Source organism: Carettochelys insculpta, chromosome 4 (assembly GCF_033958435.1).
Source record: "Carettochelys insculpta isolate YL-2023 chromosome 4, ASM3395843v1, whole genome shotgun sequence".
Lineage (NCBI taxonomy): Eukaryota > Metazoa > Chordata > Testudines > Carettochelyidae > Carettochelys > Carettochelys insculpta.
The window spans coordinates 73835272-73857364 of record NC_134140.1 but is presented as its reverse complement, the minus strand read 5'-3'; the positions used below and the strand labels follow the sequence as shown (position 1 = coordinate 73857364).

At 42.5% G+C, this 22093-nt stretch overlaps 1 protein-coding gene across 7 annotated transcripts in view; it reads right to left on the bottom strand.

The window, feature by feature from the left end:
- Positions 1-22093, bottom strand: part of MARCHF1 (membrane associated ring-CH-type finger 1) — a 553572-nt gene that overhangs the window by 123923 nt on the left and 407556 nt on the right. For all 7 annotated transcript variants that reach the window (XM_074993075.1, XM_074993077.1, XM_074993076.1 and 4 more), the window contains one exon: positions 848-898. In XM_074993075.1, coding sequence (XP_074849176.1) covers positions 848-898 — 51 coding nt within the window. The remainder of the gene's footprint in view (positions 1-847; positions 899-22093) is intronic.

Genomic DNA, 22093 nt, shown 5'->3' with positions numbered 1-22093 from the left:
CATGAGATTTCAGTTTTTAGCTCTGTTTTCTGCCATTTTAGACTTGAGATTTCAGCCCTATTAGAGCAAAACCAGTAAGAATTGGCTAAAACCATAGATTAAAATCTGAAACACAAAGACTATGGCTACACTATGGCACTCTATCAACAGAGGTCACCGTCAGAAGAGATTTCCTGACAAAGCGTCCGTTGACAGAGTGCGGCCACACACTAAAGGCTGATTGAAAGAGCCTCCCGCTCTGTCAACAGGATGGCTGGACTGCCCGGCTGCTCTCTTGACAAAACAGACACATGGAAGGTCAACGGAGTCTGCTGACAGCAGTGTTATGCTTCATGGCTGAGCAGCGGAACTCAGCTGGCAAAAGCGCCAAGTTTTGTTGACAAACTGTCTACAAAATGCATTCTGTGCATGCATGCTCCAGGACTTTTGTTGGCAAAACTCACTAGTGTAACCATAGCCAAACTCTCTTGCTCAAAGTGGTCCAAGATTCTAGCATAAGCCCATTTCTGTTGAGTTGTAAATCCTTCTAGAAAGGACTCATGTAGCAACTCCTGATACAATCATAACTATAACATATTGCAAACTATGGTGCCATCATTCTAGTACTGAGAAGAAATAATTCTGCTTTAGACCAAAGATGACAGCATACTTCCCAAAAGTATTTTACGGAGTAGGGGAAAAATGATTACGTATTTTAACCTGTGTTTAACACAACAATGAAAACACGAGACAGCCAAAAATTACTAACTGGTGCATTTGAGTAAAATGTCAGAATATCTTACCTTAAATAAATTGCAATAACTTGGAATTCTATACAACAGCAAATAAGTTAACATATTCCACTTACCTTTGAAATGTTACTTGATCTACTTGTAGAGCGCCCTGGGGATTTGTCATTCTGGAAAACAAAATTGGACAAATTACTGAATTAGGGGCAACCTAGACTCTACGTGCACAGACTGGGAAGAAACTGAACTCTTTAAGTGTCAGTGTAAGTATACTTAGGCTGTGCATACACTCCTGTGGCAGTGCACACATTGTATGTTATCCAACAACTGGCTGCCAAATTCTCCATATTATGCATGCAAATAAAAAGCTAAAATAATAGAGAAGAGAAATTAACTTGAATTCTGACCAGCTGTTCATCGCGTCCTTCTTGTTTCCTTTTCCACGAACACTTGAATAAAGGGTTCTGAATATGTTTGAATGATGGAGAGTTTTAATGTGAACACCCCTATCTGCATGGGAACAAAAATATACTGTACACAAATACAGGCTTTCAAGATTCACACGGATCTCTAGTTATGACATATCAATCTATTTATGGAGATGAAATGACAACACCCTGTAGCCTAAGTGACTATTGCGAACAACATTGTGAGCAAGCAATTGTGATGGTAAATAGTTCACAAATGCTATATATGCTTACATATAGTAGCATAAAGTGTTTGTTGAATGATTACTAATAAATCAAATTGCGCCTCCAGATAATTCACAGAAAAAAGGCTATAGTGGTTCAATTAAACTGTTCAGCAATAATACTTCTGCCACTCTAGTATCAGCTTCACTTACTCTGATAAAACTGCCTTCTCACATCTGGATCACTCTTTTCGAACAATTTTATATGGAAGCATAGAGCTTATCCAGGTGAAAAATAAATATATTTTACCAAGGTCCTTATCTATGCTCTTCTTATCACCCAGATGATGGAGTCAAAGGTTGGTTGAAATACTGCTAATGAACAGCACTCAGTCTGGTAGCTATTACTTCCCAGAAGAGGTGGAGTTGGGTACTACTCATGCAGGTTTTCATAGAGGCTACCTCTACACTAGCGAGTTTTTTTGAAAAAGCCAAGGCTCTTTCAAAAAAATCCTGGACCGTCTACATACAAAATGCATTCTTTCAATATTAAATTGGAAGAATGCAGCATTTATTCCAGCAGCCCTCTGCCTCTCTCAAGATGAGGAAGAGTGTTCTTTTTTCCAAAAGATTGTTTTGAAAAAAAAAGTGTGTAGATGCCCCAGGGTCTCTTTTCTCAAAAGAGCAGTCCTCATGGTGCCGGATTTTTCGATCTCTGGCCTGTTCTTTTGAAAGAGTAGGGGCTGTGTGGGTGCTCTCTATTGAAAGAAGAGATCAATTTTTTGGATCCACTTTTTTGTGTATGGACATGCTCTTTTGAAAGAAGTATTTTTCAGAAGAGATCTTCTAGAAGAACATCTTTCAAAGGATCACTGTAGTGTACACGTAGGCAGAGGCAAAAAGGTTGTTTGATTTGTTTGTTTTTTCAATTTTCAGATAAATATGGTGACTTCGCCAGTTTACTAAAATGTGTTCTTTAACTTCAGACCTACTCTTACTTGAATAAAGAGAAATGATGAAAAATATACCTTAGCTGTCACATGTCAACCTATTCAAGTCAGCAGGAATCTCATTTTATCTGTCATTTGATGTTTACATTATCCTTCTTCAGCCTGTGATTAACTGAGCTATTTTTCTTTTCGACACCATGACTTATCTATATTGCAAACATCTTTTTGCTACATTAAATACCTCTTTGCTTTTTCTCAACTTGTACTGAGCGAGAGAACACATTCATGTACTCCAACAAAACTCACTGCACTTTGTGCTCACACAGTTTTAATTTAGCAGTTGATTTGTTGCAGGATCCCAAAGGTGACAGACCAGGGAGGTCCAACCTGTATTTCTTTTGTTGCCAGCGTTTCATGGTGGATAACGACAACTTTGAAGAGCAGCGACGCGTACGCCTCATTGATGCTCATGAGAGGAAGACAGCAACAGCAGCAGCAGCACCAACAGAGCCAGGACAATTCCTTTGCCCCCACTGTGAACGCCCATGCCATTCAAAGCTTGCACTCCTCAGCCACATGCGAGTCCACAACCGATGAGCTTGTGCAAGCTCAAGACGTCATCGTCGGACAGGACGGACTACCTATATATAATGCAGTGCACTGCTTTGCCATTCATACAACTTCTCCAGTATGCTTTACAATGGCGTTGTATTTCTCTGTCATGACAGCAGTTCCATGTACACAAATGCCCACAGTTTTTTTCCCATTTATATTGTTGGTGATTACAAATTCATTTTCCTCTCATTTTATGACTGGGCATTTTTCTGCATAAAAGCCTTTTTTTTTCCATTAATGTCCTTCTCTTACATAAAGCATGCCTATAAGAAGTAGAAACTTGGACAGATGACTAAGTAGTATAAATATACGGCTGGAGAATGCCGGGGTGTAATCAGGAAAGTGAAAGCACAATTAGAACAGCAGCTAGCAAGGAATGTGAAGGGAAACCGGACAGGTTTATATAGACATGTTAACAATTACAAAACAAAAAGCAGTCAAGTAGTACTTTAAAGACTAGCAAAATAGTTTATTAGGTGAGCTTTCGTGGGACAGAACCACTTCTTCAGACCATAGCCAGACCAGAACCTGAAGAAGTGGGTCTGTCCCACGGAAGCTCACCTAATAAACCATTTTGCTAGTCTTTAAAGTGCTACTTGACTGCTTTTTGTTTTGATAGTGTATAGACTAGCACGGCTTACTCTCTGTTACTATGTTAACAATAAGAGGGTGATCAGAAAAGGTGTGGGTCCATTACTGGATGAGGGAGGTAAATTGTTTAAATTATATTATATTATGTTAAATGTAGTTTTTATTTTTTATTTGGGGAATCGCGTGCATGCATGCACACACACTGAAAAATTCTTTTTATTGTTTTAATCTGCTATTATCCCTGCTCCAAAGACAAGGGCAAAAAGTAAGGTTGATGACTTCCCACAAAGGAAAGGATAAATTTTTTCAATAAAGTATAGCATGTCCCAAGACTTTGGAGAGTTAATGTTATTTTCTACATTTCAGTTGCAGAAATTTGAACATAAGGGAATGTATTCATAGCGGAAATTACTTCGACCTGAGATACACAGAAGTCTAACACAAGGAACAGGAATTAATGAATATTCTTTGAACTCTTCTGAATTATTCTTACATTTGAAATAACCTACCAAGGTAAGACAATAAAATAAGGCTGAACATATCTTCTGAATATTCCCTCTTTCAATATCTTGAGTCTAAAAGAATGGACAGATTTTTGACCACATGGAAAGACAGCACACACATTGGGAGTATTTGGCAACATTTGCTCCAACCAAAAATGCAAATAACTCAAAGACCTATTTTAATTTCTAAAAAATACAAACCTGAATTATAAAAGCAAATATTAGCTTAAGGAACTCTTAGTGAGATCATTCTAGTGGTAACAAGGTAAGCAGGACTGCTCTTGTCTGTTCACATTGGGACTACAGTTAAGAATTTCTGCTAGGAAATTCATACAGGAATAGTCATAAAAATACTCAGTAGACTTTGCAACATCTACCACCTCTTGATAGTGGCAATGTCTGGGATTTTGTTACCACCACACATAGCATTGACTTCCCAGGGGGAAAGTTGCATTCTTCACCATGGTAAACGGTAGGGAAAAGTTGAGGGCTCCAGTTAGGCTTATTTTCTTGTAAAGAGAAGGTACGATAGTGAGAAAAATCTCCACATGTTGGAAGACTTCACCTCAGTAGATAAAAATAGTAAATTAGAGTGAATTTTAAAAGCCTTGTGAAGTAGGTAGACTGAGAACAAATTATCTGCACTTGTACTTGTTAAGATGGAGGAAACGGATATACATGCCTTAGAATTATGTTACATACGCTATTTTAAAATGACTTCTAATGAAAGTTCTGCTTAGCTATAAAGATATTGTCAGGGATTTTTAAACATCCCTGGGCATAATCGTCCCTGTGGGCCAGGGAATACAAGCCTTTGGCTATATAAAATCAGTGCAGGCACATGAGAAATCTAAAGTGTCATAGGCTGCCATTTAGCTGCAGCACCAACGGTCACTTTGGGTCAGTTGGTTTCCCCGGTAACCTGAACTCATGAATAATTCATGATCAAGGATTTAAATTCCAGGCCTCCGATTGGGCGGAGGTGAGAGTTTCTGGCACCTTCTAAGCCCCAGAAGACCTGGTTGAGAACCACAGGTAGAATCATGAATATTTAAATCACCTTATGAATCATGCATGAGAACTCTCTATATAAGCAGGTGCTGCAGAGCATTCTCTGGCCCTGGGAGCTCGCTGACATAACAGCGGCGACCATATAGGGGAGCGTGGCTGCCTCAGCAGCATCCGCTGGACCTTTAGGCTAGCCCGCTGGGCGAAGACTTTGTGAAGAGCTCCTGCTAAAATCACTCGCAGCCTCACCCGCCACCGCGGCACCAGCAGTGCCAGCTCCATCACCGCGCTTGCATCTAGGAGCAGCAAGTGGACCCTGTGGCCAAGCAGCCAGGTGGTGAACTGGCCCTGCCTTACAGCAGGGTACTGTGTACCTGGCTGTGCAACCCAGGGTCCGCAATCTTGCAACACCAGTGCTTGCGCTGTCTTCATACCAGCGGCATCACTGTTCACGCCGCCATTTTAACTGCTTACCCGATTTGACAATACCACCAACTTTGACTCAACTCACCGGACGTGACAACCATACTGATCTTTAGGACATGTAAAACTTATATACTTATCCAGACAAACACAGATGCTGTCGTCTGGGGTATCGGGACCCCCAACGGGGGAGCAGGGGTTGGCTCCCTTGCAGTGTGGGTGTCCTGATGAGGATCCCGCAGTACCCGAGGGCCTGACCTTTCGAGGCCGGGCCTACTCCCCAGGCTGGCAGCGCATTTAATCATTATTGTTTAGCTGTTAGTAGTTTAACTAGTTATTAGTATTTTAATTTAATAATAATAGAGCTCATATTAAGTAGCTATAACACAAAGCAAGGTGAAGGCAAACGCCTCCCTTATTCTTATTTCCCACTATACCTACATATTCCCTCCTCTGCTGAGACATCCTCCAGCTTGTGCAGAGAACACAGGCGGTGGAAATTTTCCCATCCGGTAGCACCATTAAAGGGATACAGACACTGGGTACCCCGTTTTTCCTATAAACTAATCACCTGGGTCCCCATACCCATCTATATTAAACTAATTATCAGATTCTTGCCTTCCGGTACAATAAAGTATTCATTCGAGGAGAACTCACAACAGAGTCAGCATGAATATAAGGGATGCAATAGTAAGTTAAAGTAAACGCTGCTACATATTGCATCAGTTACTTTGTTACCTTTGTTATTATTTGTTTTTGTTTAACCTTGTTATACGACTAATAAAACAATTTGTTAGTTTGTTACCTGTTTGGGCCTCGGTCTTCTCTGACAGCTCCTTCCTGCCAGGTGGGTTCACAGTGAGTCCATAGCTCCAGGGGTGTTCCCTGGGGTGGCATGCTCTCAAGTGTCTGGGTTTGTTGAGGGGTCTGCAACAAGGTCCTTGGGATAGCGGGAGGGCTGTGATGCCCCCTCCCGGTAGCGACCGACCTTTTGGGTCCCAGCGGGGTAACTTGACTGGTCCGTGTCTTTTCCAACTACTGGTCGCGACAGATATAAGCTTTAAGTGTAGTTAGAAACAGCTCTGGGTCTGCAGTATGAACAACGCCCTTTCACACTTGCCCATGTGGCACCTATATTCTATAGATACAGTTCTAGATCTACAGGCCATTTCAATGTCTCACCAGAGCGTGAACTAGCTCGTATAGGTCTGTCAGAACCTAAGCTTCTTTCTGGTCTAGGAAGAGAAGTGTGAGTCAAATGCATTCATTTTTAAGAAGAAAATGACAGCAGATCCATCAGCAGGAGCATCACAGACTGTTTCAGGTGTCCAAAATGCACAAGAAATCTAGTAAACTGGTCTATTCACCAGGGGAAAAATAAGGTCCAGCAGCTGTAGGAGCCGTACTGAATAATGTCAAGCCGTAAAGAGGTTTCTAAATTACACTGTAATCTATAAGAATGCTGAGAGACCCAGAAGGTGAAGGAGTATAAAGAATGTCAACATGCCAAATTTAACCTGTTCTTTTCATGAAGTGTTTTCTGTGGCTAGTCAGTATTTTGCTTAAAACTGTGCATTACCTTCAAGTGAATGATACTAAGCAATATAAGTCCCATAATTCTATGTTGTTCACATGCATCATGACCCTAAATCACCTTGCATCACTTCAAAATTATTTAAACCTCAGTGAATTTTAACTGTAGAAGCAAAAATTCCCATTTAGTTTTTCATAAATGACCTAACACTCAATTTTCTGACTTCAAAATTTCACAGGTTCATTCATCACTAATTACTTACAATTTTGTAAGTTCAGTTTGGATATAAACAAGTATTTGATATTTATCTGAATCCTGGACTTATTTGACACTGAGCTAAAACTAAAAGACACCTTCATGAGAGATTTACAGCAACAACATGATTTGTCTAAGGATAACCTTTCACAAAAGCCTGTTAGTATTTTCACTTTGAAACTCAATAAAAAGAACAGTAAAAGCAGTAAGTTTGTCAAAATAACCTTTTTGAAACCTCATAGGTTGGTTCCATTTGTGGGTGAAGATGACATTAGTCATTTTATCTCAAGTTTTGTGACAAGTAAAGTGTTTAAAATAGTATTTCAAAATATTACATCTTACAATAGGGTGACTATATCTCCCTGTCCCAAATGCGAGGAGGGGTAGCTTCTCCTGGCTGCACCAGGCCCTAGGGAGCTGACCCCCTGAGAGCCCCCCAACCCCCTGAGAGCCCTGGGGAAGCAGCAGCCATGGGCCCTCCCTGCCCAGAGCTCCGCGGAAGCAGCAGCCGCCAGCCCTCCCCGCCTCCACCCCCAGCCCCGAGGGCCTAAATACAGGACAATTCATCCCTTTTAAAAAATAAGTAGGGACACCTTTTTGGCATCCCAAATATGGGACCATCCTGCCTAATATGGGATGGTTGGTCACCCTATCTTACAACAGTACTATTAAAATGCATTGGGCTGCTACTATAAATTACTATCATTCTGTATAAGGCTATTTGCCTTTTTTTTTTTTTTATGTACAGCACTTAGCAAATTGTGAGAGAAAAATAATAAACGATAGTGACTATCCAAAGCAACTTCTAAAGGTCCCATCTTTGTATAAGCACTATTAGTCATCCAAAATGAAAGCTGCAATGCAAATAAAATTACAGCTTGGAACCTGTCTGCCTAACCACCACCAAAAATGAAACTTCGTGATTGCTTTACTTTAGCACATGGGCACATGATACAATTTAGTCCCTCCATTTTACGCTGTGAGCTCCATTCATGTATAAGAAGAATACAGCTACAACACTTCCCTGGTGCACTCTTGCAGTTTTCAAGTAGCACAGACCAAATGGCCCAGTGCACAGGATTTCCATGACAGGCATATCTGTGAACCTAAATAAAGCTGGTACACTCAGGATGAGCTGAAGAGGAACCCTATGTCTTAGAAATTTAATAAAATGAAAGGAGCAAATGGGACTAGAATCCTTGCCACTGAGAGAATGTACCTTCAATTAATGTTCTCATGTGGTGCCCATGAAGAGATTGAAGAATAAATATTTTTCCTTTTGTTATGAACCAAGCTGAACCAAATGGCAGATATTTTTCAAAAATATTCCAGAGCAAGATTCTTTGGACCTTCTCCAAAATCTTCATCCTTTTCCCCATTACACAGTAGAATGCTGCTGCATATTTTCAATTTCCTTGGTATATGTTTATAAAATTAAACACAAATAATTTCAACAAATGTAGCAAATATCAGTGTGTTTAGGGCAATGAGAGACATGTAAAGTCCCTCACCACTCCTGTTAAGGCCCAGGATTTGTCACAATGTAAGGAAGACAATCTGCAGCATACAACCAGACAGATCTAATTTCACACTTACCTGCTTTGCTAGAGCTCTATTCTGTAGATAGCGCTTTCAGGGAATTGATTTCTTCTTCAGCATTTATGCAACAAGCCAGTTTACACTGCCACTACTGAGGGCAAAACTAGTGCGAAATTAATAGAGCATTTGTTGATGCTATTTAGCATTGTACAACCCAACTGTGAGCCAGAGCCCAATAATCCTACATTGACTAGTACCTTAATTACTTCACAAATAGTTCTATTGAAATCAATGGGCACAATGGTAAGGGAGGATGCAAATCAACAAAGATTATCAGACGCAGCATCTTTATAATTTGAAACGACTAATTACAATGTAATGAGACAATTTACCTCTGAGGCCAACAAGATCAGAAACTGCATTCAAAAACAGAATATATCCTTAAAATAAAAACAAAAAATACCCACAAGCGAATGTTGAACATTAGTGGATACTTTTACATGATGCACTAATGTTAAAAAAATCCCACAAAGTTCATAATGGGGAGGTTTCAGGTATGCATTAAAGTGAAATACACATGATTGTCAGAAAAATGGATGTCCTACCTCTGAACAGATTCGCACTAAGATCCATTTTTTTGTTTTGTTGTGTTTTATCCATCAGGGAATTGTATAGCCGTCCTTATGAAAACTTGAAACTCAATAAATAATGATTTTCAAGGATAATTACTCAGTCCAATACAGTTGAATATATAGATAGTATACTAATTACTTGTCATGTAATTTAGTTTTTTTGACTGATCCCAAGACACTTTTATTGGAAAATAATTACTAGCAATACACAGTATGTACAGGCATGAGACTGTAGGAATAAAACCAAGGGAAGTTTCCAAGGGCTAGGATTTCAAGAAACCCATATATGAAGATAGAAGGGTGAAAAACAGTCTCCTCCCCACCCCCGCCACCCTTTCCCCCACCACACACACACACACACACACACACACACACACTTACTTTAGGGCTCTCTAAGAAACCTCTCTTGAATTTTGGGAAGTGCAAGGACTATTTGATCCTGCTCCCTGCCACAGGGAGCGAGGGAGGACTGAAGACATGGCCCTAACACCCTCTGCACCTGTGAGTGGAGAGAGGGCAGCACATAATCTGACCTAGCAGAGGGAGTAGATCAAGCCATCACCCTTTTCCCTTTCCCCCTCCCCCACCAACCCACTCAAAAGACAAAAATCTGCAGAATGATCTCTCCAGTCCTCCTCCCGGGCCAGTGCAGCTCTGCATCGTCCTCTGCTCACAACAGTAATGAAAGTACTATAGCCTAATGTCAGCCCCAAATTACTGTGATTGATAACTCCAGAAAAGGGAATTCAGGGGACACGTAATATGCATGGAAATGAAACTTTGCAACAGCTCCAATATTGGTACACCTCAAATGCCATTTGCTGCCTCTCTAACAAATTCCCCCACTCTTGTCCCTTGGACGTAAAGATTTCAGGATACTCGGGATAGATCTAAGCAATAAGCAACACACTTCAGCATGACACCTCTGCTGTATTTGTTACAGACCAGAACTGTGAATTGGAAGTACAGATGGGGATTAACAAGAGCTGTTGCCTTGTCCAAAAGTAAAGCAGCCTCTTATCTTCCATCTCTTTCCCGAATGTCACCATCTATCACATCCTGCAAAAATGGACGCACCTTTCAATCTCAGGATTAAGCTAATATAACAGAACATGTTTTCACCTAGTGATGACAATCTTTGTTCCACACTATATGGAATGTTATCTACATTCTGAGCTTTAGACGGTGATGGCACAGATAAATGTTGAGTCACAAGGCCGGTGTGTGTTCATTGACAGACGAAAGGGTTCCTAGCCACTTTTATCTAGCTTGCCCATCCCCTGACTTAAAGGCTAAGATGTAATGGAAAGCCTGTTATGGTGCAATGGGAACTGCAATATCTCAATACTGTTACAGACTGAACTTCTCTAATACAGCACTTCCTCACCCAGCAACATGTGTAATCTGATATGATTATAGTTAGCCGGATGACCACTTATCATGGTGAATAGTAACAGAGAGGGAGCCGTACTAGTAAATATTGAGTCTGTTCTGGTCTGGCTATGGTCTAAAGAAGTAGGTCTGTCCCACAAAAGCTCACCTAATAACTTATTTTGTTAGTCTTTAAAGTGTTACTTGACTGCTTTTTTGTTTTGACATTTATCGTGGGTGTGGCCAGTTTTCTTGCAGTCCTTTCAAGTTTGTTTCCAGGCACCACTCCTGGCTCTCAGTGTTTGTGCTGTCATTTAGCTCTGATATATCCCTAAATGTCTTCTAAGAGCCCAGGAAGCAGTGGAAGTCTTGGTAATGCTGCTAGACAATATTGACTTCCCACGGTCTGGCAAATTCTCTCATTCAGCACTGGTCAGGTCTTGAGGGTGCTGGACTAGAAAGGTTCAACCTGTAGTGAACATGAAAACAGAGTTTCTACTCTAAGTACAGCATTTGTAAATGCAGTCAGGCCTGCTGACAGAGGTTTGGTGAGGAGTGGGGACAAAGGGAGCAACTGTCCGAGGGCCTGGTGATTCAAAGGGCCTTGGAGCTCCCAGATGTCACCACTGTTGGCCAGAGCCCTACGCCCTTTAAATTGCTACTGAAGCCCCTCTCAGCATGCTCCAGGCAGTGCTAAGGGCCAGGGTGGAGGGAGATGTGCTGAAGTCTGGGCGCCACTGAGAGCTGGATGCCCTGCCCTACCTCTTCTGACCAAGGCCCTGCCCCTTCACAGAGCGTGAAGCTGCACCCAACTCCCCACCACACACACTCTGCCCAGGGGCCTGGCAACTCTGTCAGTTCTTCCGAAGAAAGTAATAGCATGTTATAGGTCAGAGTAAACATAGTGCATGGGAACATGATGATGAGGAATTGGAGAGGAGAGCTGAAGGTGGTTGTCAAGAGAGCATGCTTTGCCATTATTTTTCTATGAAAATTTCAAAAAGAGGGGAAAAAAGAGGAAGTCTATGGATAAAAGTAGACAAAAAGATAAATGATAGGACTGAGTGTATGACATACACAAAAATAACATGAAGTCCTGTGGCACCTTACAGACTAACCAATATTTTGGACCTGCTTCATCTTCGCTCACGAAAGCTTATGCTGCAAAATATCAGTTAGTCTATAATGTGCCACAGGACTTCTTGTTGTTTTGAAGATACAGACTAACTCGGCTACTCCTCTGATACTGTACACAAAAATGATGAAGATAAATGGCAGGTTTACAAATACTGATTAGATAAAGAAATAATGTCCAGAAGATTTGCTTAACAGACTTGATCACATAGACAAAACAAAAAATGAAAGAAGGAAATGAAGAAAGAGAAAATGATAGCAAACTTATTAAATATCACAGATGTGCCTAGTGCCTTCGGAACATATAGGGCATGTCTACACAGCCCCAGAGCATAGCACTGCTGCCAGACGTGCTATGCTTGTGAGGTTTCTAGAAATTGCAAAGGGTTCTCCATTAGCATAGCTATATGAGATTTCACACTCAGGGGATCAGGTATAAGGAACTGGTGACAGAGGAGGGGTTTAGCCGGCAGAGGCACATCCATATGGCCTCTTTACTGCCAGCAGCCCCCTCTGGCGAGAGAAAAATCTCAAGCAGCTATGCTAATTAGCTGCATGAGTATGCAAATGGAGAACCATGTGCAATTTCTAGAAGCCTCATTAGCATAATGCTGCTGGCTATGCTCCAGGTTGTGTAGACATGGCCATAGTGTCCAAAGGCAGATACACATGTGAAGTCACAGATCATTCTATATCTAGTTCTTTAAGACAAGGAGTGAACTGCAGGGAAGTAAGGAAAGTTATATCAGTGCATTAATCTTAGCTTTCAAAGTGGATAATTGGAGCAAACTGCAGAAAAAAATATTGATATATAAATACATGGTTCATCCTTTTCTTATCTTTCATATTACATATAACTAATTTTTCCCAACAAGTGTTTTCATAATACGGCAGCAATGTTCTGGTTTTCCTACACAACAGTGTGGCAGCCCCCCTACTTTAATCAAACCTCTATAGTTATAATAGTTAGCAATATATTTTGTGATTGATTTCTGCACGTCAAAACTACCCTCTGGTACCTGCTTGCTAATGTCTAAATTACCTGGCAATTATAAATGATTTGCATGATTGCACGAATACTTGATTTACATTACTTCATTATTGCAGACCTACAGGGGAGCTTCGATATTTGGTGGCTGCTGATAAAGATAGCTAATGTTGTAAACATAACATTTTTATTCAAATTCAAATTCAAATAACATTCATATTCAAATTCAACACATTAACACGTGGTTTGAACAGGGACAGCAATTACCTGACCCATTATAAGGACTCTTTTACATACTTTAATGTTTTACTTAATTCTTAACTACCACCCCCCCAGCCGCCTTCCCTCTGCTCTTTTGATTTGTCTACCTTGATAACAATTTTTTTGATCTGTCAACCTTGATAACAATTTTTGGACCACTGTGCCTTATATATTGAGTCTCTTCTGGTAAAGCTATGATCTCAAGAAGTGGGTCTGTCCCATGAAAGCTCATCACCCAATAAATTATTTTGTTAGTCTTTACAGTGCTACATGACTGCTCTTTTGGTATGTTGTAATCTTGCAACTGCTGTTTTAGTATCTTTCTCACATGGCATTGCTCATCTACAGAAGGTGAAGACAAACACTTTGGTAGGCACAAAAACATTCAAAATGTACAAAATAAGTTTGAACAACCATGTTTCTTGAGGTAGTTCTTACCAGGTCCTGCTAAACATTTCATTCTCTGGATATTCTGGCATACAGACATGAAATTCACTTTTTTCCACACAGGAGTGTATTTTGCCTTAATTCTCTCTCTTTTTTTTTTTTTTTTTTTTGAGGTACGCCCTTCCACTGTCTTGTGTATTTTAAGACTCACACTGAAATCCCATCAGTTGATGGATTTTTCTCTCCTGAATTGTCAACCCTCAGAATTACCTCCCTGTATTGTAGTTTCCCTGTATGAATGTTCCTGATGGTTGACACAAACTCCAGTGAATTGGCTTGATCAGCAGAAAAGGAGCAGAAATGTAGCACTTAAAAGATTAACAAAACGATTTATTCAGTGATGAGCTTTCGTGGGAATTGATCTGAAAAAGTGGGTCTGTCCCACGAAAGCTCATCACCAAATAAATCATTTTGTTAGCCTTTAGTAGTAGGCATCCTTCAGTCTGCATAGACTATAGATCGCGCCCTTTAAAGTTTCAATTGAGGACTTCATTTACAGCATCTGTTGTGACTATAAAGACCCACACGAGAGTGACAGTCCTTGCTGCATCTCTTGCAGAGGTAGTGGGTGTCTGGCAAGTCCTTATTGTGCTTTCTGTGCACTCCCTTCTCCTCCGCTAGCTGTCTGATCCTCAACTCGCCCTTCTGAAGGCCCTTGTGTAACCCCTGCCTCCATCTGCTGCGGTCGTCTGCTAGATCTTCCCAGTTGTCCAGCTCTATGTCTACCTCTCTGAGGTCTCTCATGCAGACATCTTTGTAACGCAACTGGGGGCGTCCGGAAGGTCTTTTGCCAGAGGCTAGCTCACCATACAGGATGTCTTTTGGAATTCTTCCATAGTTCATCCTGTGGACGTGGCCAAGCCAGCGGAGTCGACGCTGCCTGAGGAGGGTGTGCATGGTTGGGATTCCAGCTTGCTCGAGGACAGCAGTGTTGGTCACTCTGTCCTTCCATGATATTCCAAGGATGTGCCTGAGGCAGCGCAAGTGGAAGACGTTCAGCCTCTTTTCCTGGCAGGCATACAGGGTCCAAGTCTTGCTGCCATAAAGGAGGGTGCTGAGGATGCAGGCTCTGTAAACTTGCATTTTGGTGTGAGTGTACAGCTTGTTGTTATTCCACACTCTCTTGCTGAGTCTGGTCAGAGTTGTGGCCGCTTTTCCGATCCTCCTATTTAGCTCAGTGTCCAACGAAAGGGTGTCAGTGATGGTGGACCCTAGGTAAACGAACTCGTGGACAACCTCTAACGCATAGTTGTCAATGCTCATTGATGGGGATTCAGCAACATCCTGCCCGGTTACGTTCGTCTTCTTTAGGCTGATGGTAAGCCCAAAGTCCTTGCACGCTTTGGAGAACCGATCCAGCAGTTTTTGAAGCTGGTCTTCTGTGTGAGACACTACAGCAGCATCGTCTGCGAACAGCATGTCTCTGATGAGGAATTCTCGCACCTTAGACTTAGCTTTCAGCCTTGCAAGGTTAAACAGTTTCCCATCGGATCTTGTGTGCAGCAAGATGCCCTCTGTTGAAGATCCAAAGGCATGCTTCAGGAGGAGTGCGAAGAAGATCCCGAACAATGTCGGAGCAAGCACGCATCCATGTTTGACGCCGCTCCTGATTCTGAAAGCATCCGATAATGCGCCGTCATATTGGATGGTTCCTCTCATGTTTTCGTGGAACGACTGGATCATCTTCAGTAACCGTGGAGGACAGCCTATCTTGTGGAGCAATTTGAACAGACCATCCCTGCTGACCAAGTCAAAAGCCTTGGTCAAGTCGATGAAGGCTATGTAGAGTGGCTTTCTCTGCTCCCTGCACTTCTCCTGCAGCTGCCTTAGAGAAAAGACCATATCAACGGTAGACCTCTCTGCGCAGAATCCGCACTGCGATTCGGGGTACACCCTCTCAGCCATCTTCTGGAGTCTGCCAAGGATGACGCGAGCGAACAGTTTACCAGTGACGCTTAGGAGGGAGATTCCACAGTAGTTGTTGCAGTCGCTTCTGTCTGCTTTGTTCTTATACAACGTTACAATGTTAGCGTCACGCATATCCTGTGGAACCTCACCCTCTTTCCAGCACAGGCACAGTAGCTCATGCAGGGTTTCCAGGAGTGTGTCCGCGGCACATTTGATTACCTCTGGTGGTATACCATCCTGACCAGGGGCCTTGAGCCTGAGCTTGTGCTGTGCAGAGAAGAGCAGTTTGCAAGGTGTGAATTGGGGGAGTTCCCTGCCAGGTGAGCCTTCAAGGGCTGAATAGACTGGAGGCAAGGCTTTGAGCCAGGCCTGACCTGCCAGCAGCTCTCCCTATAAGAAGGGAGCTCCCAGCGAACAAGGGGTGAGCAGCAAACAGGGAAGGGAGTTTGCCTCTGGGAGTTTGCCGAGGGAGGAGCCCTGTGTTTGTTTGTCCTTTTCAGGTATGGTGTTCCACCTGTGCCCTGCAAGGCAGCACTACCAGGAAAAGAAGTCTCTGAAGAAAAGAGCCTGAAGAGTGATGGGGGAAGGTGGACCTGGGGGCACTGAGAGCAGCTGGGCGGAGAAGGGCCAGTGCAGTGAGGAGGGCAGACACGGGAGCAGATGGGGGGTAGTGGGTTGGGGAGGGTCCTATGGTGATGGTAGCTGGGGGGGGCGAAAGGTAGGGAGGAAGGTCCCGGGGATATGAGGTCATGGCTCCACAGGGAGCTATGGTGACATGGTGACAGGGAGGTATGAAGTAGTAGGATCCTTAATCACATTCTCCACACCCCACTGCCTTGTGGCTTATCCTGGGAAGGAGAGAGGCTAAGGGAGTAAACCCTGACAGAAAATCCGGAGTGGAGTCCGAAGGCGGTTCGGTGTCAACTTCTGGCACTGTCCCGGCTACTCCTGCAGCTGAGCTGGTACCAGACGTGGAGGTTATCCTCTCCTTTGGACTATATCAGTAAAGCCGAGAGGGGGACACTGGTGTCTGGGCAGCCCAGAGTCTCCATAACAAATGCCCAGGCTCGCGCCCGGAGAGGTACTCCAGCATCGCTGAACAGCGTTGCATCAACACGGGAGGCAACAGTTACTGGTTATAAGCTCTTGCTCGATTCGCGTAGAGAACGAGCGCCAGGGGTTGCCTTCAACGGTGGGAGGGATCCTCGCATCTTACTGGACAGTCACTGCCCGCCTCAAGCTGGGCAGCCCCCAGCCAATAGGGTACTGTCCCGCCACGGTTCACCTGCCTCACTGGGTGCGTGAGGCTTCAGGTTCCTGAACTTGACAAGTGACTGAAATTTGGGCACCAGGCAAATCAATAAGAAAATCAACAAGAAATGAGAATCATCAACAATTCAAGCTTGCTTGCTGGAATGTGTGGACCATGCTGACCGGCTTGACTGAAGATCTTCAGGCCATCAGTGACACCCGAAAGACCGCTGTCATCAACGAGGAACTGAAGAGGCTCAGAGCTGATATTGCTGCACTGCAACAGACGCGACTCGCAGATTCGGGATCTCTAAAGGAAAAGGACTACACCTTTTTCTCGCACGGTAAAGCCCAAGAAGACCCCAGAGAGCATGGTGTTGGCTTTGCTGTCAGAAACACCCTTCTACAAATGGCGGATTTAGTCATGGGCGGATCATAAAGACTTCTTTGGATCACGCTTCAAACTTGCGCCGGTCCTGTCCACCTGATCAGCGCTTATGCCCCAACCCTGTATGCCACACCAGAAGTAAAAGACAAGTTCTACGACATGCTTAGTGCTGCTGTAGCGCAAATACCTGCTCGTGAACAACTGTACATCTTGGGTGACTTCAATGGAAGAGTTGGAGCTGATTGGGCCTCATGGCCTTCCTGCTTAGGACACTTCGGTGTGGGAAAAATGAATGACAATGGACAGCGTCTCCTTGAACTGTGCACGTACCACAATCTGTGCATCACAAACACATTCTTCCGAACGAAACCACAGCACAGAGTGTCGTGGAGACACCCATGCTCGAAGCACTGGCATCAACTAGATGTGGTCATCACTAGGCGTAATAACCTCAAAAACGTCCTTCTGACATGCAGCTATCATAGTGCTGACTGTGATACAGATCACTCGTTAGTTTGCTCCAAGCTCAAGCTGAGACCCAAGAAGCTGTACCACTCTAAACCTGCTGGAAGGCCCCGCATTGACGCCAGAAAGACCGCAAACTTGGAGAAAGCTGAAAAGTTCAGAGAGACCCTCCAGGAAAATCTGCGCAGCGGCCCTGGGGGCGTCCATGCGACATCCAAATGGCAACATCTGAGGGATACAGTTTACAACACAGCCTTGTTGGTGTTTGGAAGAAGAGCTAGAAACACGAACGACTGGTTCGAAGCTAACTCTGATGAGATGATTCCAGTCATTGAAAAGAAGCATGCTGCACTCCTGGAGTACAAACGCTCACCGAGCCAGAGTACCCAGCAAGCACTTAGAGAGGCCAGAAGAACAGTACAGCAGACAGCCAGGCGCTGTGCCAACAACCACTGGCTCCAGCTATGCAGCACCATTCAGACCTGTGCCAACTTTGGTAATCACAGAGGAATGTACGAGGGTTTGAAGAAGGTATTAGGACCCACCCAGAACAAGATGGCACCTCTGAAATCCAAATCTGGTGAAGTCATCGCTGACAAAGCCAAACAGATGGAGCGCTGGGTTGTGCACTACTCCGAGCTGTACTCACGCGAGAATGTTGTGGTTGACGCAGCCCTCGATGCCGTCGAGCTCCTACCAGTAATGGACGAACTGGACCAAGAGCTGACTGTGGATTGTTAGCCTTTAAGTGCTACATTTCTGCTGCTTCGTTTTGTTGGAGTACAGACTAACGTGGCTACCTTTCTGTTACTATTCAACAGTAAAGGGAATCATTAGAAAAGTGGTTATGTTTGTCATTTTCTTTCCACATACTTTTCTTTCCAATATGGTCTGGCTATGGTCTGAAGAAGTGGGTCTGTCCCACAAAAGCTGACCTAATAAATTATTTTGCTAGTCTTTAAAGTGCTATTTGACTGCTTTTTCTCTCTCCAACTTTGAATGCTGGGTGTCACACATTCATCTTTTCTTTATAAATTATCAGGATATTTACATTTCTTAATTTGGAAGACAAATTAATGTGTTTTGGAAGCCAGAATAATTCACTTTAAATTCTAGCAGGTCATAGTAATTGGCAGACAATAGTCAATGAACATGAGATATGAAAGGCTCTAGGTGGCCAAGCACTTGTCTAACAGCCAAAATACATTTCAAAGGAAAGAACATTAATTAAATACACTAGGTCTAGGCTACTCAATTACAGCAGGGCTAAAAAACACATATTTAATTATTTTATCTACTGTAGCATCTAACCATATGTAGCATATTAATTGATTAGAATTTTCTTTCAGAGAACAATGAATAAATGAACCAAATGATGAAATTAATTTTCTCATAAGTAAAAGGGAAGTGAGAGAAATGTGGCTTCATTACTTAAAGTTCCCTATTTTTAAAAGGAGAGAACTGATGGGTGGCTACACCCCCTATCTACCTTTAAGCATCCACTGCTCATTAGGGTAAAACTTTTACCTAGAAGTCTTGATATTTGGCTTCTTTTTTCTTAATATTTTCTATCTTTAACTATATTCTGTTCAGTATAGCTTAATCTGAAGAAATGTTCACTTGCTAAAACATGTTACTATATAAGGATTTATTTTAATTAAGCATCTGCACCCTAAACACAATATATGAAAACAAGATTTGAACACTTCCTAGTGAACTCTTTTGTCTTGATTAAAATAACAATTCAAATAATAGTACCACTGATAACCTGTGTGTGTATTTTTCATTTGTATATCTCAAAAGCACATTACTAAAGTTGCACAGGTACCACTATTTTACTCATAAGAAGGTAAAAGCAATCAAGTAACTTGCTTAAGGTTACACAGAAGTTCTGTGGCAGCTAGTTACAGACATCAGGTCGCTCATTACCTAATTAATTGTTTCAGTCTACTGGGTGTACTGCTTCCCATAATTAATAATTGCAAAGTATGTTCAGTTCTTCAACCAAAGGATCCCTGATACTGTCACTTTTTGGTGATACTTGTGAATATATAAAAGATTTCTCCATTGTTATCCTGTTGGAGGATCATCACTTTTATAATTCCTGCTCATGCATAAAGACACCCTGAACTACCTGAGGCAACTTTAAAAATAGCTTGTCTGGGCTAAAGGACTTATCCTGGGAATTATCCCATAATACCTTTTATTCCTCCAGCATTAGTGGAGTATATTGGGAGGTTTCTCATGCTTTTGTAGTACTGAAATCCTCATTCTGCCACAGAAGAGGGGGAGGAAAAACGGCAGATGGAATAAACAAACACACACACAAAAGGTACAGCGAGTAGTAAGATCATAGTTCCAGGGGAAAGTACACTGTTATACAGGCTTCACTGAATACAGCGTAACGGTCCTTAGATGGTGTAAGACAGAGGACCTCTAGCGACATCTGTGTCTATCTTTGTATTACATAGAGGAGAGCATTCCCTGCAGACCCTGAAAATGTAGTCACATTCTCTGGCCTCCATGTTAAAAATAAAACAAAACACTCCAACTGAAATCCAAACCAGAACAAGTATTTACATCTCTTTATTTTCACTAAGGTGGGGTTTTCCCCTCCCTCATCCTGTATGATGTGACCCTTATTGACTTAACTGATTCATTATACCCCACAGTGTTCATTAATTCTTGAATAAATAGGTCACTTAAATGTGTCCTATTTATAGCCCTATGACAATAGAAACCAAAGCTTTTTGCAGCTATACCTTTTGACTATGAATTATATTTCTTCATGCCATTTGTACAGCTCAGTCTGGACTGCAATTCAAAATTAGGTGAAAACAGTAAGACTATTGTTGTCTTAACTGTTCTTAACTGCTGGAAATTTCATAATGTGCATTGCGCCCTGTGGCTTCTTTGTGAAGGATGTTATATAAGTGTAAATTGCTAATGGCCCACATCCTGCTCTCAACAATGTGAATTTGGAGCACAGGTAAACCCTAATGTCACAAGCACCGAATAACTGAAGTTTATTTACAATCCATTTAAGTTGCAGGAGTGGGGCTTCAGCCCAGGACCAGACGTAAAGCTGCTCTCAGGGGCCACGTCTACATGGGAAGCCTCTGTTGACAGAGGTCATTGTCGACAGAGAAACCTTTGCAGGGCCTCCGTTGACAGATTGTGTCTATGCACAGAAGCAGATGGAAAGAGCAAGCCGCCCTGTTGACAGAGAGCAGCAGGACTGCCTGGCCCTCTCTTTGACAGAACAGCTGACCAGAAGCACTGCAAACAGGGCTGCCTGGGGAACCGGAAGCCCTCTCCATTGACAGAAGTGTATACATGGGAACTCTGTCAACAAAACACTGTCAGAGGCGTTATACCTGATCAGGAATGGGCATAACACTGCTGGTTGAACACCTGAGTTTTGTCGACAAACTCTCAACAAAGTGCTTTAACCGTGTAGACGCTCAGCAAGTTTTATTGACAAAAGCCCAAGTTTGTCAACAAAAGCTGCCTATTTAGACACAGCCAGGGCGAGTAAATACTTTGGTATAAGAAGCTTTCAGTATTTTATGTATTCCAGTGGTTTCACTGGGACAATTCAGGGAGTTCATCACTACACATTGTGTAGTCAGGACAGGACCAGACCCATAACTGTCGGACCCAAGACCTACTAAGGCAAAGGCACTCATTTAATTCTCTCCAGAAGTACTGCTTACATGTAAGAAACAGATTAGCAGTGTTTGTAAGCAGAATTGAGGAAGCCTGATACAGTCACGCAAGTAGCTGCAGAACTGATGCTGACGAAGTAGAGAAGAGGTAAGTCTGCACTACAGACAGAGTGTGTCACTGGAGCTCATGAAGACATATCCAAGCTATTTTACCACTGCTGTGGTACCCAAGCTGTTAGTAATTATGCTGCAATCTAGAGAGGTGGCTGAAGTGCATGCTGACATGGCTTGTCCTAATCTAAACAGCCTTAAATGCCCCATAGACTGCCTGATTGCAAGATCCTAAACCATCACTAAGCCATGGGATTTTTCCCACATCTTGGGGACTGTAAGGGAAGGGAGGTATGAGAGAGGTGAAATGATGTGGGATTTTGTTGTTGTTGCTGTTTTTCTGGCTAGTGTTGGTTACATTAATTGATAAATCTGAAAATCAAAAAAACAACAAACCAACGATATTTTACAAATCTTCGTAACGGTGCTTACATCATGGCACAGGAATTCCCACATTTTTTTATATGCAACCCTAAGAAAATTCTCTAAATCTTAGCAGAAAATCCTACTTCCCGCCATCATTAGCTCAGTATATTGATTTTTTTGCTCAATGTTATCTTTCTTAATATACATTATAGATCAAATGTGGACTGCTATCACAATTGATAACCTGCATGGCTACCACTGTGCTACCTGGACAAACCAATCAAAGCATTTAAAAATGGAGCCTGATGGAGAAATTTGGTGGACCC